This window comes from Lissotriton vulgaris, chromosome 5, assembly GCF_964263255.1.
Source record: "Lissotriton vulgaris chromosome 5, aLisVul1.2, whole genome shotgun sequence".
In the NCBI taxonomy this organism is placed as follows: Eukaryota; Metazoa; Chordata; class Amphibia; order Caudata; family Salamandridae; genus Lissotriton; species Lissotriton vulgaris.
In genome coordinates, this window is record NC_141693.1 from 1,832,675,264 (window position 1) to 1,832,692,730 (window position 17,467).

Below are 17,467 nucleotides of genomic sequence, written 5' to 3' on the forward strand. Positions count from 1 at the left end.
CTAAAAAAAGCTCTTCCCGACAGCGTCAAGGAGGCTGTGAAGAAGGAAGTAAACGATGCCTTGCTCAGAGGCATAACATGCCACTCCACCCCCTGCTGAAGCCATTCTTCCCTCCTCCAAAGGACTAGAACACCAACAAAGAAATAATGAGGACAAGTCAAGGGGGCAACTAATGCACGCTGAAGCACAGTGCAGCGATGGGAATAAAGTACCTCCTCACAGAACACAAGGGGTGCCAAATCAGTATCGAAGAACTGCACAGTTACACGAAGAAAACTGACGTCAACCCTCAATAATACACAGGCGCGCCCTCACAAACCAAGTACGGCCAGGAAATTATTAACATTTGCATAACTAATAAGGAATTGAACATGCAACAATACATAACTACTTTAGTGCACCGCACTGAAATAGCCTCGCATTTAATTACATCCATGGATTTTTCCCACAACTGTGTACCCCAAAGCTGCAGTAATTCTCATACCAACATTATATTACTTAGGTGCTATGTAGTGTTTGAAGATAGCTGCTGCCTGCAGGATTTCAAAGCCTTTAGAAAACTTTTGCACCCAATACAATAAAGTGAGCAAATCTGGTGTGTGTTGATGTATGTGTGTTGATGTAGGTTTGTTGTCTGCATGCTTGTATGTTTGAGTCCCGAGTGCCTGAATGTGCATGGCGGTGTGCGCAGGGATGAAAAGCAAAGGGTCTGGGACTCATGGGTGCATAGGTCTCACTGCATGCAGGACTGTGAGTACATAGGACCAGACAATGCATTATGAGGACTCCATCCTATTAGAAGAGATTCTAGAATATAGTTTGACCCACCACAGACTCAGTGAGCAAGTCAAGCAGTTGCAATATGCATTCCCAGATCTCGTTCTTGTTCACACCCTTGGCTTCCCGAAACGACACGACGGAGCCCTGCGCTGCTTGGGGAGCTCATTGTGAAATGTGTGAGGAGTCCCGGCCATGATTTATCAAGCTATCTCGGACCCGCCAAAGCTCATTGTGAAATGTAGGAGCAGTCCCGGCCATGATTTCCTCCCGGGGAGGCATATTTTTACCCGGCGCTAATGACCGAGAGGCTTCGTTAATCCCCGCAGACTTGTTGCTGGAGGTCTCGCGGCTGCTGGCGTTACCTGCGGGCTAAACGCACCTCGCTTCACTTTCAGTGCACACAAGTGAAAGGGAGTGTAACGAGGCCGCGCGCAGACCCCCCTACTGAGGCGGCCGCGCGCAGACCCCCTCCTGAGGCGGCTCGTGCTTCAGCTGCCTGCCACGGCGCTTCCCAGAGAGACAGGAGATTGGGAAACGCGCGCGTGCGCGGCCGGCGCCGATCGCTTTCCACAGCGTGCGCGTGACATCTCCTGTCTCCTGGGAAGCAGACCCGCCAGCAATAGTATCGCGCCTGCGCGATGGCATATGGCTTCGCCATATGCATCGCAGGCGCGAGACCTAAAAAGTGGAAGCAGCACAGGAGTGTTATCAGACGACTGAAGATTAGGGAACAGCCAGCAGTTTGAGTCCAGCGATGTCACTTTACTCCTGTCAACCCACGCAATGAAAACGAGGCCGCAAAAGCTGCATCAGAGAACGTCTAGCAGTTGGGAGGCCGGTGATGCAACCCTGGAGCCTTGTTGGCTCAGAAAGAGACTGGAGGTGGCATATTGGGCTAGTGAACGAAGGCCACAAAAAAGGACGGGGGACAACCAGTTCCTTCTAGACAGGCGGTTACAAACTCCCGAACCCAGCACATGCCATACAGAACCTGAAGCCCAAATAAAAGTATTAACAGTAAATATATTTTTTTAAACACAGGGGAGTGGTCTTGTTGAGCCCAACACAAGAAAACAAATGTCAGCCGATAATCCAAAACAAGTCAAATGGGAGACTATGATCATGAATTTGTAAACTGAAAACTGCATCGCTGTAAATAGCTCTAAATGGGTAATGTTGAAGGAAGGTGCATGATAGTTAACTTAGGGCCATATGTAGGTGGGTCAATACCGGTCAGTAATGGTGAAATTCGGTAAATTTCACCGTTACCGACCGGTATTTAGGGATTTCAGATTTAGGAGGCAGGTGTCAAGGATTCGGTAATTTACCGAATCGGTAATTTAAGGAATCTGTAAATTACCGAATTCTTAAAATACCGTATCGGTAAATTACCGAATCCTTGAAATCCTATGTAGGAGGCACACAAGTGAGTGCATTTTTGCATTCAGGATTCGTTATTTACCACCAACTATAAGTTGGTGGTAAATAACGAATACCCTTGGAAAAGCAATATGCCATGTGGCAAACATACATGCCCTTAGGGCATGTATGTGTGCCACATGTGAACACATGCACAATTCAGGGGTGCAACAGGGTGTCAATGTGACACCCTGCCACCCTTGAATAGGTTCCCCCTATTACCGATTCGGTATTTACCGAATCGGTAATAGTGAATGGCTTCCCATTCATTCCTAAGAGTAAATACCGATTTGGTAATACCAAATATTACCGAATCTGTAATATTTACCGAATTATTACCTACATACTATTTACCGATTCTGAAATAATGAATCGGTAAAATTTGGTATTTTAGCGTTGCGATTGTTGTTGCCTCTGCCTCTGCCCTTATTATTTCCTCTATACCCTCCTCTATAGTATCCCTTACTGGGTGAGGTTTGGTTGGTATGTTTGTAAGTAGTGGAGGTATTGTCAGCTTGGAAGCCTTTTGATGCACCCCTATATGAGGAGCGACGAAAGGAAGGTCTATGGGCTTGTGTTTGTAAAGCGCTCATTGATTTTGCAGTATCCGTGTCTTTTTTCATTTTTTCCAACACACTGTCTACATTTGGACCGAAAAGATGCTGTTGGTCAAATGGCTGGTTTAGTATACTGGTTTGTACCTCTGGTTTGAATCCTGAGATTCTTAGCCATGCATGCCTACGCAACAGTACTCCTGTGTTTACCGCTCTAGATGCTGTATCTGCAATGTCTAGTACACATCTTATGGAGGAATTAGTTATAACCTTGCCCTCTTGTATTAAATCAGCAGCTCTAGTCTTATATTGTTCTGACAGGTGCTGCATGAGAGACTCTAGCTCATCATAATGAGCTCTGTCATATCTTGCTAACAGAGCTTGAGTGTTAGCAATCCTCCATATGTTGGCAGCTTGTGATAGTGTGCGCTTTAGTATTGGCAGTGTGGTAGTGGTTCTATGAGCTGTTAACAGTGTATCCATAAGAAAATCCTCTTCTATTGGATCTCTATGCAGGTCTACTCCATGGAAAGTAGCAGCTCTATGGATGAGCTGTGTGAACTCAATGGTGACATCTAGTGGAGATGGTCTTGACGGGTATGCCTCCTCTTGTGGTAGATCTGGTGCATTGTAATCTTCCCATGGGTCACCTGATGACCTAGCCATATTATCTGGGTCATCACTGTCCTCTATTTGTTGATAACTTTGTTGAGAGTATGTATCCCCATAATCCTCCTCCTGTGGAACTATACTATGTGTACTAGCTGGTGACTGTGAAGGAGAAATATCGAGTATTTCTACTTGTGGTGAGGGAGGTCTTGTGGGTACAGTCTGAATATGCTTCTTTGGAGGAACAGGAGATGGTTTACGACGGTCTATTTTCCTCTTTTCAAGCACGGTATATATTTGCCCTGTTTGTGGATGAATTTTTAGAGTCTTTTGCCTTACATCAGGCTGGAAAAGCTCCTCCACTGGTAAATCTTCCTTCTGCGTCGATTTTTGAGGTTTGGAGCGGTCAGGTTTATTTTTTATAGTGTCTATTATCTTTGGAACATGTCTAGCTTTCGATTCCGAAGATTTATCTTGCTTTTTGCTTGCATTTACGTTTTTTGGATCCGAAGCTTTGGCTGCCGAGTGTTTAGACTCGTCTGTTCTTGGTGCCGAAATGTGTTTAGCTATGGAAACCATTTTCGGGTCCGATTTTTTAGGTACCGGCGTAGTTCTTGTTTTGGTAACCTTTGGAACGTCTTTCCGTGCCAAACTTGGTTTCGGAACTTCCTTCGGTGCCGAACTTGGTTTCGGTTACAGTTCAGTAACCCTCGGTGTTGAAGGGTTTCTTGGTGCCGGTGCTGACTTCGGCTCAAGCACTTTTTGTTTGTCAGGACCGACGGTCTGACTCGAGCCCGAGTCGACCTGAGGCTTTTTAACACACTTCGCTGCCGAGCTCGAAGGCGGGGCATCAGAAGTTTTTAATCGGTGTGCACCCGGACCCGAGGGTGGGGGTGGAACCGAAGCCTGTCCCGTAATTGGGGGGTGAACAGGGTCGACGCTCTTACTCACGACCTGTTGACCAGCTGGAAGCAGATCGTCATCTTCGGATCGATCCTCCTCTCCGGAAGCTGACTCTTCTGCCTCGGAAGTGGCGTCTTCTTGCTGTTCTTCGACGTCTTCCTCGATTGGTGCCTCGTCTATGATGAGGTCTGGTGTCGACGACGAGGACTGCTCCATAGCTCTTCGAGCTTGACGGTCCCTGATTGTCTTCTTGGACCGGAACGAAGCACAGGCCTCACAGTCTCGACTTTCGTGCTCTGGGGACAAGCACAAGTTGTAAACCTCATGAAGGCTGGTGTGGGGAAACTTGTGTCCACACTGAGGGCATTTCTTGAACGGTGTTCTTTCCATGAGACAAAGGCCCAATGGCGCAGTTGGGCCGGACGAGCATTGGAATGGAGAAGTGGGTCCTCTCTTCGACGCAGGCAACAGGAATCAGTATCGAAGACGAAGTTGATGTTGTAGATTGATTTATGGATTTGAAAAGAGATGATCGATAACGGGACTGAACGATGAACACATCTAAGCCCGATGGCGGAAAAAAACAATCTGAGGATGGAGTCGATGCCCATGCGCACTACGGTCTAAGGGAGGAGTCACCCAAAAGACAAAGACTCTTCCAAGACAACAACAAAGTGTAATCATCCGGGCCCACCACCAGATGGTGATCTAATGCAAAAGTGTGTGGTTCTGCAGCCTATATGCCTCGAACATAGAGTTTACCTACATATGGCCCCAAGTCTTTTAAAAATGGAGAATGTGAGGTTCAATCAATGCTTTTCGATCCTGCTCCGCAGTGCATGTTTCATTGAAGGTTTACATGCTTAATTATTTTGTTCAATACAGATAGTTCTTCATGCAACTTAAAAACCATATGGCTTTGCCTAACGAGAAATCAGTGTGAAGTACAGAGCACATTTGTGCCTGCAGCTCTTTTGAAGATCTGCTGTAAAAAGCATTCGATGGTACGTGGGGACTTTGCACTGCCTTCGAAAGTCTTTACGAAAGTGATTAGTGCCCAAACATTTATGCCGATTTAGAAAAGGGGGTGGTGATGAACAGAGTGTCTGAGTTAAACAGACCACTCTTACCCAGTCCAAAGATCAGGGCTTGATCCATCACCGTTATTTATCTCACTGCCCCATCCCAGCTCAGAACCTGGCTATATGCAAATCAGTCTGTCCCTGGCCCAGTGCATCATGGGAACAGGGCAGACTAAACTACCAAGCCAATTCTTCACCAGAAAGGAGACAAGCTACCGGGGACCAGTTTCTGGCATTTCAGCCTTCTTCGGCCCGGCTTGCTTGAATCCTGATGGAGCAGTGAGAAAGGGACTCATGTCTGAGTATACCCTGCCACACCTATAGTGGCCAAAAACGATTTAGAAAAGGGGGTGGTGATGAACAGAGTGTCTGAGTTAAACAGACCACTCTTACCCAGTCCAAAGATCAGGGCTTGATCCATCACCGTTATTTATCTCACTGCCCCATCCCAGCTCAGAACCTGGCTATATGCAAATCCGTCTGTCCCTGGCCCAGTGCATCATGGGAACAGGGCAGACTAAACTACCAAGCCAATTCTTCACCAGAAAGGAGACAAGCTACCGGGGACCGGTTTCTGGCATTTCAGCCTTCTTCGGCCCGGCTTGCTTGAATCCTGATGGAGCAGTGAGAAAGGGACTCATGTCTGAGTATACCCTGCCACACCTATAGTGGCCAAAAACGATTTAGAAAAGGGGGTGGTGATGAACAGAGTGTCTGAGTTAAACAGACCACTCTTACCCAGTCCAAAGATCAGGGCTTGATCCATCACCGTTATTTATCTCACTGCCCCATCCCAGCTCAGAACCTGGCTATATGCAAATCAGTCTGTCCCTGGCCCAGTGCATCATGGGAACAGGGCAGACTAAACTACCAAGCCAATTCTTCACCAGAAAAGAGACAAGCTACCGGGGACCGGTTTCTGGCATTTCAGCCTTCTTCGGCCCGGCTTGCTTGAATCCTGATGGAGCAGTGAGAAAGGGACTCATGTCTGAGTATACCCTGCCACACCTATAGTGGCCAAAAACGATTTAGAAAAGGGGGTGGTGATGAACAGAGTGTATGAGTTAAACAGACCACTCTTACCCAGTCCAAAGATCAGGGCTTGATCCATCACCGTTATTTATCTCACTGCCCCATCCCAGCTCAGAACCTGGCTATATGCAAATCAGTCTGTCCCTGGCCCAGTGCATCATGGGAACAGGGCAGACTAAACTACCAAGCCAATTCTTCACCAGAAAGGAGACAAGCTACCGGGGACCGGTTTCTGGCATTTCAGCCTTCTTCGGCCCGGCTTGCTTGAATCCTGATGGAGCAGTGAGAAAGGGACTCATGTCTGAGTATACCCTGCCACACCTATAGTGGCCAAAAACGATTTAGAAAAGGGGGTGGTGATGAACAGAGTGTCTGAGTTAAACAGACCACTCTTACCCAGTCCAAAGATCAGGGCTTGATCCATCACCGTTATTTATCTCACTGCCCCATCCCAGCTCAGAACCTGGCTATATGCAAATCAGTCTGTCCCTGGCCCAGTGCATCATGGGAACAGGGCAGACTAAACTACCAAGCCAATTCTTCACCAGAAAGGAGACAAGCTACCGGGGACCGGTTTCTGGCATTTCAGCCTTCTTCGGCCCGGCTTGCTTGAATCCTGATGGAGCAGTGAGAAAGGGACTCATGTCTGAGTATACCCTGCCACACCTATAGTGGCCAAAAACGATTTAGAAAAGGGGGTGGTGATGAACAGAGTGTCTGAGTTAAACAGACCACTCTTACCCAGTCCAAACATTTATGCCGGCAGGAACAGAGGCTCTATAAATGATGTAAATAACACAAAGGGAGACATGTGAGAGTAGGTTAGAGCAAAAAGGAGAGCACAAGGGAACGCAGTGTGAAGGAGAATAGTACATTGGGAGACTGGAACACTTATGGAATTTTAAACCCAAAAGAAAAAAGTAGATCCCTAAAAGTGAGCAGAGTGATGATACAAGTCAGACAATCAAAAGGATGGTAAAAGAGCTATACATCAGGGAATGGACAAAAACAAGTAGTGGAGCTATAAAACAAATTAAATCAATCTGAGAGGAAGCTAAGGAGAGATGAGGTGCACTGACGGGGGTTTGGAAGTGATGGCATCCGTGAAGAACAAAGTAGTTTGTGGGCAGAGGGATGGGCTACAAAGACTGTCGTAATGGGCGCTATCGATAATAAAGCCAGCCCTGTCGCAAGCTACACCTCGGTCCACCAGTAGCACAGCAAGTAGTCTAAAGGCCCTAAAGCAAACAATTATAAGGCCTTGATCCACACAAACTCTGGGTTTAAACATTCAAAACAAACACATTACCATTCCAAATACTATTATTGGATACAGTTCTAGCATTTGGACCCAGAGTTCGAGGTTTGGGCGCATGGCATTTAGCGACCCAGAGTTCGAGGTTTAGGCGCATGGCATTTAGCGCCAGTATTGTGTCTGTGAATGCTATTTGGGATTTTAATGTTTCAGTTTCGAGGGTTTGGACATTCAGCGCCAGTATCGTTTCTGAGAATGCAGTTATAAAACGTTGACTACAGACTATTACTGTGAACAGTAGATGGAAATAATACTATCCTAAATGGTATATCACATGGACCGTCAGTTTTTGGTCTATACTGTGTCTGTAATCAGCCGTGAGTTTCTGTGTTTCCATTAACACCGTGGAAGCTATGCAAAACAATTGGAATTTTAGAAGTGTACGTACTGCTGTGAATATGTTATTATTAGGAAGGGTATGTTCAAACAGTTACAACCATCAACAGAAGAAGCTGTTAATTGGTTTTTAATAGAGACAGTGCGCTTGATTTGGGAGGGTAGCCTATTTCCCTTGTTTTGGAGCTGCACAACTAATAACGTACAGAGTACTTATCAAGTGAGAGGATGTGGCTTAACATATAGGGCTGTCGACTTTGGGACTGAGGAGCCATGTTTGAGTCTCTGCGTCGGCTCTCCCCATGCTTACAAAAAACATGCAGATCGGAACAAATACAATTAAACAATTTGAGAACTCCAAAAAAATTACAAAACATTACAATTGCAAAAATTAGAAATGGTGTACAGATGCCCAAAGTAGGCATATGGGGTAAACGCATAGAGGAACAAAAGCACATGCGAGCACCAGGACAGAGTGGAAAAATTAAGTAGAGCACTAAAACAAAACATGTGGCCCAATAGAGAAAGGATCCATGTAGCAGGGGCGGTCGTCAGGCTGGGAACAAAACAGCCACAGTGCGGGACAAATGTACACTATTCACCTACTAAAACAGTGTGATTTGTAAAGGCAGACCAAGTAAACAATGAAAATGTGGTGGAAGATTTCAAAGCCAAGAGTAACCAATGCTCTATCTATTAACCAGGGCATCACAATACTGTGTATTGCGAAATGAGTTTATTGTGTAATTCTAACTACTCAATACAGTTGCTGCACTTTAGAACCAAAAATGAGCTTCTGTGTATTTTGACGCACCTTTTTCGATCCTCGTTGCTATAATTCCAAAAATGGACAAACAGCGGGGAGTTCAAAAAGAAGATTTCTACCAACAATTAACATTTATAGAAGTGCATCTTTTTGCTGGGTAAGTTTAACTATTACAAGGTCTAAGTAAATGACGTGAACCGTTGCCCGTGGCCAACAATTAGGTGGGGTCAGGTTAGAAGGCTCCACTATATTGCTGTTCCCTGGCTTTACTCTCAAGGTGCAAGAAGCGCACCAGCAGTTTGCTCCATTGAGGAAGCAACTTAGAGAGGGCAACCCAGCCAGACTCCGGATTAATCGTCAAGGACAGTCGCACATCTTCACAGACCGAAGGCCTTGCAGAAGGCAATGAAGGCATGGGTCAAAGACAAACGTCGCAGCCCTGAGAGATCCCCGCTGGGCGAAGCATAAGGAAGCGGTTTTGAAGAACAAGACTGATTGTGGGACTCCGTACTATGAAGATAAGACAGTTATTGCTGGGGGGAATGTGCGATGCTGAACAGCCTTGTGAGAGTATTATATCAAGATGCTGGGTTTAGTGCCTTAAGTCTGGTACTGTAGCCGTAAAGCGTATGTGCGCACAGTTATTAGCCGCAGGGAAAAAGGACTACAAAGACTTAACCAACCTATTTGTCGGTCATGATAGTTCGAAATCAAGATGTCGGGAGGGGGGTTTAAACTGTATAATGTCAACCTCAGAAGTTCTAAATCCTTGAGGTGGTGTGCGGAGCAGAGACCAGGCGAGGTCTCCTTCAGTTTATGTGTAGGGAGCGTGCTACCTCTGCCCGCGAGTGTAATGCTCAGTTGGGGTATTGTTTTATGGGGGGTGGAGGGAAGGGACCTCTATGCGCTGTATTGATGTATTTGCAATTGATGTTTTCTTTTGGTGGGGCTCAGGAGGTCCGTTTGCTGGTTCTTAGTCTAGGCTTTGTTGGGGCTGGTCTGGCATGGGTGGGGGGTGGGAAGAGATGGGTTTTGCGAGACGCAGAATTGATTAAGGACACAACACACTTTGCACAGTTACTATGCATGTAGCAGAATCTTATGGCTGACACGGACAGGACAAGTTCAACAGAGTTAGATACAGCTGGTGGCTCTCCCCGCAGGGTAGTTACACATGGTAATTTGTGTGCTCTCACATGGAATGTGCCAGGTCTCAACGACCACAGGAAACTACGCAAATTGCTGGTATACCTGACAAGGCAGAACATCGGCGTCGCACTTCTACAGGAAACACACCTTCCGCTTTCTAGTCCACTGCTTCGTAAAAGGACTTGCAGGTAAACACGCACGCAGCGGGCTTCACCACTCATGCCGGATGGTACTTAAATGGGTTTGCCCAAAATCTGCCTTCACACTTGAACCCTTACATACGGATGTTAATGGTAGATATGTGATATCTAGTTGTCGGGGCAAGGGTATGGACCTACTTGTAGTTTATGTTTATGGGCCCAACTATGACAACCCTGACTTTTATACTGCCTTGTCTGGTAAGGTGCAGACCTTCGGGGTGGGGCAGCAACTGTGGGGCAGGGACTTCAATTTAGTTTCAAATCCGGAACGTGAGGACCGGTCAGACATGTCACTGCCGCATAAAGGGGGTATACACACTATTCGGCATACCATGACTTACCCAAAAGTATTGATTACTGGTTGGCCTCTGGGCAACTATATAGCCATGTGCGAACTTGCGAGCTGCTGCCACGTACACTCTCGGACCATTCCCCCAATACACTTGGAGGTACCCCCCATACTCCTTTTTGGAAGCGGTGTTCAAGGCTGAACTGACAGAGGCAATTGAAACGTATTTTAACAAAAATGTGGGTTCGGTAGAGGGCTTCCAGGTGGCGTGGGAGGCGTTTAAATTGTACATCCGAGGGGTCACGATGTCTAAGCACTCAGGAGTACTTAAGGAGCTGCACAAGAGGTTAACTGACTTGGAGGCCACTTTGGCCGACTTAGACACACGTCTACAACAAGGTGTTGACGATGGGAGAATTCAAAGCCCACAGAGGGGGTCACGTTATCGGACGACTCTGCCATAGCAGAGAGATTTAGGCAATTCTATTCGACATTATACTCTTATCGTAGTTCAGGCACTAAGGAGGACATTTTGGATTACTTACACATATCAAGTTGCCTTGGCTGACTAATAAGCATTGCAAATTCTTGATGCGACCTTTAGAAAAAGAGGAAATCCTTCTAGCACTATCTAGTATGAGAGCCGGCATCGCCCCGGGATAGATGGCCTGACAGTCGCCTTCCATAAGGCATTCTTGTACCTGATGCTGCCGCACTGAGCCACTTTATTTGATGACATGTGTGAGCATGATGCCGCCATCAATGAGAGAGGCTATGATTGTGGCTATTTTGAAGCCGGGAAAACAACCTGAGGAGCGTTCGTCATATTGTTCACTTTCATTGCTTAACGTTGACACCAAAATCTTCGCATAGATCCTGCCCAATCGCCTGGTGGCTCTGGTTCCCACGTTGGTTGCGCCAGAGCAGGCTGGGTTTGGTTCGGGATGTAACATCACTTATAATTTATGCACAGTGTTTGGCGCCCTCCAGCATACTATACCGGACAGTCACGCAGTAGCGGTGCTTCTAGCTATGGAGAAGGCATTTGACTCTGTTGAATGGCCCTTCATGAGACAGGTTCTGTTGCGTATGGGCTTGGGAGAGGTCTTCTTACAATGCTGGGGATACTCTATAGCTTGCCCATGGCCCGTATTAAAATTGGAGATTTGGTAACGGAACCGATACGTATTACGAGGGGTACGAGGCAGGGCTATCTGCTCTCTCCGAACCTTTATGCATTAGTTGCCGAACCCTTAGCTTGTGCGCCACATGAATACTATAGATATAAGGGCATTCGCCACATGAATACTATAGATATAAGGGCATTCGCATCCTATTTTATGAACTCATTGTTTCGACATATGTAGATGACACGCTTCTCTATGTTCGAGATCCAGAACGGCTTCTCTCATCAGTCTTGGGGGAAGTAGTGCACTTTGGGGGGGGTCTCAGGTCTACAAGTCAATTGGTCGAAATCCATTATATTCCCCCTTACGCCATCCACGGCTCAATTCGAACTGGACTACCCATTACAATGGACGACGGAATCAGTGAGATACCTTGGTATACAAGTGCACTCAGACTCTGAAGTGGTTTTTAGGGAAAATTATGGAGTATTAGTAGACTGGAGGATGCGGTGGACAGTTGGATTTGTTTACCGTTGACACTCTTGTGTAGAATCTCAATAATGAACATGGTGATACTCCCTTGTTTCCGGTTTCTCTTCACAAGTATCCCGATGGTCCTCCCTGGTATATTTATTAAGAAAATCACAACTCTAATGGTTAAACTGGCACGGGTGGGCAAACAACCGAGGGATAAGTGGCAAATTCTCACGTTACCTTATCACATGGGGGGGCTAGGGGCATCGGACTTGGATCTTTATTATAGAGCAGCGAAGAGTGCCCATGCCCATTTTTAGATACACGGTTCGCCAGATATTCATCTGCCCCTCGAGCGCGAGGTCGCTACCCCGTGCCCGCCGCCCACGTTGGTCTTTATACCTCCAGACCGAAGGACTGGCATTCTGGACTCGATAAATGCGACCACTCACACCTGGCATCACCTAAGATGCAAGCTGGGGCTATCCTGTATTCACCCTTAGCTCCGCTGGAATGGTGTCATTGGCTGCCACCATGTAGGGATGGAGTGTGGTTCGCGCACTTAACTCCGTCGGGGTCAACGCTATAGGGAATTTATTTGAGGGAGGCGCAGCAAAGGATTGGGATTCCGTGAATGTGGGAGACACTACGGCCTCACTCCTCACCAAGTTCCAATATCACAGGACCCGAAATGCACTGCTACAGCTACTGGGGAGTGACCTGGCTTAACCGCCGGAAGTGACTGCCCTCTCCTTAGTCACAAAAACGCAGGACCCAGCGGGACTAGTTTCTAAAATGTACAAACACGCTATGTAGTATAGGGAGAATCATTTTACAAAAGCCAGCTTGGCCTGGCAAGTCGACCTGAATAAGAAAATTGAGGACGATATGTTGTTGTACTGCTGCCTTAATACGAAACGAGTTTCCCTTAATGGTAGGCACCGTTTTATACACTTCAAATACCTCAAAAGAGTCTACTATTCCCTGGAAAGACTTTGTAGATATGGATTGAGGGAAGACTCAAGATGTAAGCTTTGCGGTTTGCAAGTGGGGGTTTTATGCATTTAGCATGGTTTTGAACCCAGGGTAGCCCAGTTTTGGGAACGTGTGTTTTCGTAACTGGCAGCGATAATAGAGCAGGCACTTACATCTGAGCCAGCTTTAGCGCTGTTATGTTGTATTGCTCCACCCAAACGGAATGTTATAGTGACCCTCTACCTCCCCCCAATAGGCCTAAGAATTTTGGGGCATTGTACAATGTAGATAGAGCCAATAAAGACAGAGATTATGGGGAGACTGGACATGATTGTTCCCACCCCAGTAGGGGTATTCCTTAGTGAGAAGGACGCCCTTTAGAGAAATCCGTGAGAGCGTGGGATAGTGTGGGATATTGTAGATCTGTAAGTTACCTCAAGATCGGGGATATGCTGCTCTTATGTCTTCTGGCCCGTCGGTGGAAGCAACACGTGATGTATATGATGTGTTATACTGCTTGCCTACTATGCTGTTACACTAAGTATTGTAAGAATATCAGGAACAATTGTCATTGTGATGTCATAATAAATTAAATGTGTCCTATGTTGATTGTACAACTATAATATGGAATTTTTCTTGTCCTTGAAAAGCACAATAAAGAACTTTAATTAAAAAAAATTGAGTCCCAAAAAAGAGTGAAATAAAACTATTGCTTAGGATCATGTAATTTGGTTAAGTGGAGAAGCTGTGATTAATCCTAGGTTTTCTGGCTTCACATTGTGCAATTCAGCCACTAGATATATATGCTTCGCTTCCCCTACACCCACCTTACCACCAACACCCCCCAATCCCTGACCGCCACCCTGCTGGAATGCGACCCTCGTTCTCATCATAGGCCAAACCTTTTGGCCCCTGAGGAAGAAGCCAATGCTCACCTCCTCTCGCCATCTTTGCAGTTGGGGCAGGTACATGCCATCCGTCTCCTCTTCTCGCCAGGCTGCAGATCTCCTGACAACGCCTGCTCCATTTGCAGCTGGATCTGTGTGGGGCTTAGGCCGCTGATGGTCACACTATTTCCAGACACATTTTGCACCGTCAACTGCTGCTGACCTGAGAAAAGCATTCAAAACTCACATTACACTGATACCCTGTGAAAGACAGCAATTGATCTGTCAAAAGGCTGACAGGAAAGCTATACACAATTATTTATGGGTGTATCAATGGGTTACTTGACACTAGAACAGACGCTCCAAGAGAAAAAAAGGAACTTGCCAAAACTTAGAGCAGACACCAGTTCTCTCTGAAACAAGGTTAAATATTAAATAGTTCACAGGATTCATTTTGGGACAGAGCTGCATTGGAAAACTGACTTCCAAAAATCACATTTCAACTGAATAACCCTCTACATTACTTTGGTTACTATAGGTGTACTGATCCTCTACACAATTACTATCCTGCATACTAAATAAAGAGCCTTGAAACACAGAGGCTGTTATCAAGCAGATGAATAGATTTTAAGCATTTGATCCATAGGATCTCATTAAAAAGGATGATTAAGGTCTGTTGAGGTGACAGCACTCACTTGACAGTAAGTAGAACTCTGCCCAAGAAAAAGCTACTGTCTCATTACAAACCTCAGCAGTGCTGGAGTAGACTCCCATCACAGGAATCCTGTGCTGGTGAGTCCTTAGCATATGGGCAGCAAATGCTAAATTGCCAACTTTGTGAGGGCTAACACTGGACACATTTAGATCATCATTTTGATGGTCTTAATCAGGTCTGTATTTGCCAATCGCACCCGCCTTCTCAGGTGATTTCATCTCAACCCTCGGCTAGGGGGAATCACCTGGTGGTTCCCCTGAACAAAAACAAGAGACTTATGTGCAGCAGCCCAGTAAATCCCTGGGTGGAAAGTGTGCGAGATGCAGTAAAAGGGAACACGTTTTTTCCCCCTATTTATAATGGAAGACGAATTACCCAATGTATTCCCTCTTGATGTGTGTTACTGTCTGGCAAGAGAACGCTCTACCACTTTGACCAAGTTGATAGATGACCAAGCCTCAGTTCACAAACCCTGTCGTCAAATCTATGCTACCCTATTAATTTTTAAGAAGCTCAATAAAAGTAATCAGGCCTCGCAGAAAACAAAGCAAATGGAGAAATTGTCTTACAGAATAGAACCAACATGTTTAATAGAAACTGAAACACTTTATATATTTAAAAAAAGCCCACTCCAAAGTACCGAGATGACTGCAAAATGATGTACGACAATGCTCCAGATCCCATCAACTCCATACCCACACAGCTCCCGGAACAAAAAGGGATATCCATAATAACAAATAACAATTTTTCACGTAATAACATGAAGCATACTGACTGCAACACACTGCTCTCCGTGAGCACTCTAGTAAATACAATTGGATCAGGTTATATCAGAATGCACTCCATGGATTCTTCACCTCAATATCCAAGTCTATTACTAGAGCAAATCACTAGAAGCAAATCACTACATAAACATGCAACCAGCAGAGCCAAACAAAATCCACCTCATCTAAAAAAGCAACCACAGAGGGACATTTGTAACCAAAATATATTCCATAACCACAAGGCAGATCAAGTACACCTCTGACACAAAGGCAAAAACCCACCATATCACATCTAAGATACTGAAAGCATCACTTTTGTTACAGCATTACAAGCAAAACTAATAAAGTTAGACCAAAGTAAAAGTTCGGAACCCTCATTGCTTCCAGAAATTTCCCCTAGAACCCTTCAAAATGCAAGTCAACACCCAAAATATGTTTTTGCTATGGTAACAAACCGATTAGCTTCACTCTAATAGATGATATGAAGTAAAGAACCTTTAAAGAAACGTTTATCGAATCTCACATGGATCGCTCTAAAATGTATATGAAATGCATGGAATTACGTTACACAGCTGCCAATATTATTTACATACAGGAAACACATTATACCTCACATAAGAGAAATAAGATGCACTGCTTAGGCAAGCAACTTCTCAACCAGCCACAGTTACGGCAGTGGCTTAGCTGGTTAAAGATTATTCATGAAAATGATTGAAATATGTCTGCAAACAACCGGTAAAGCAGAATTCGCCGCTACTATCTGCAGTATTATGCCCTGAATAATGAGGACCCCACCTTGTTCCAATTGCCCCTTATTCTTTTGGGACAATATCATTTTACCACTTGTACTATCTACAGAGTTAACGAGTGTATTAATATCAGAATGTCCAACTCAACAGTAGATTTGCTTATTAACTCAATGGGGCTAGTTGATGCTTAGCAGTATTCTTATCCTGCTCAACCGGAGTTACGTTTTACTCAGCCCAGCACAAACAGCACTCTACAGTTAATATTACTGATATCACAATTTTTTTTACACATTTCAATGGAATTACATCCCCAATACTAATTCAGACAACTATCCCGATCTAGTCAATTTCTGCTTGAATGCTTATATAAGGCAGTGGGCTTTTGATGAAGCCTTACTTTTGGACCTACACTATCAGAATTATATGTCTAAAAGTTTAAAAATCGTTAATAAGGAGAATGTTGGAACCGCTTCCGTAAGGATGGTATGAGACTGCCTTAATGCTGTGGTCAAAGGGAGTGACCTCAGCTATGCTGCTAATAAACAAAGGCAGGCTTAACATTAGGTTTATCAGCCTAGAAACATATTTTTAGACACACAACAGAATATGCTCGCTTGAATCAATCTAGATTGGGAGAAGAGCAGGAAGAAAAAGGATATTTACGAGGGACTTCTGGATCTTTTTGAAACAAGTCTTTGGGCATTTCTACGACTGGTATTGCTTCTCGGGTCTTGGAGCCGACCCCTCCTTCAACGTGAGGCAGAGCGGCAGGAAGAAATTCCTTTCGGTGCTCCGGAGGTTTTCCTGGACTCCAGTGCGGAGTAGCTGCTCTAGCCCCCAGACCACGTAAAGTTTCCCCGCTTCCGAAAACGAGACCGGTGCCGTGAGACGGACGTCCCGGCACCAGCCGAGGTACTCGCTGCGGAGCGGGTCTGCTGCGGGTGGATTGTCCGGCGAAGGAGTTTGCGGACGGCGGACAGGAGCTTTGAGGCAGCTGTTCGTTTTTCCGGTGAGCAACCATTTGTGTTTGTCATCAAGCACCATGTCAGCAGACGCTTTGAGAAGTAGGGAGGAGGCAGCATTAGACCTCTTCGATGACTCCTCGGCTGGGGAGTCGAATGTAAATTTACACATAAAGACTGTGCGAGAGGGGGGTTTGAACCTCTGTGATAATTTCAAGAAACTTGAAAAAAGGGAACAGGCCAAATGGTGGGAGTACCGCTCACTGAGCAGATATTTAAAGGTGGGAAGAATCCCTCGAGCATTAAGAATAATGCTGGCACCCAGCTACGAACAACCTGACCCCAATATGCCCAGAGAATGGGCGGAATGCAACTTCGAT

General features: G+C 45.6%; 1 protein-coding gene across 2 annotated transcripts in view; it reads right to left on the reverse strand.

Moving 5' to 3' along the window:
- SP2 (Sp2 transcription factor) overlaps positions 1-17,467 on the reverse strand; it is a 156,700-nt gene that overhangs the window by 19,847 nt on the left and 119,386 nt on the right. For both annotated transcript variants that reach the window (XM_086924295.1, XM_086924294.1), the window contains exon 5: positions 13,946-14,120. In XM_086924295.1, coding sequence (XP_086780421.1) covers positions 13,946-14,120 — 175 coding nt within the window. The remainder of the gene's footprint in view (positions 1-13,945; positions 14,121-17,467) is intronic.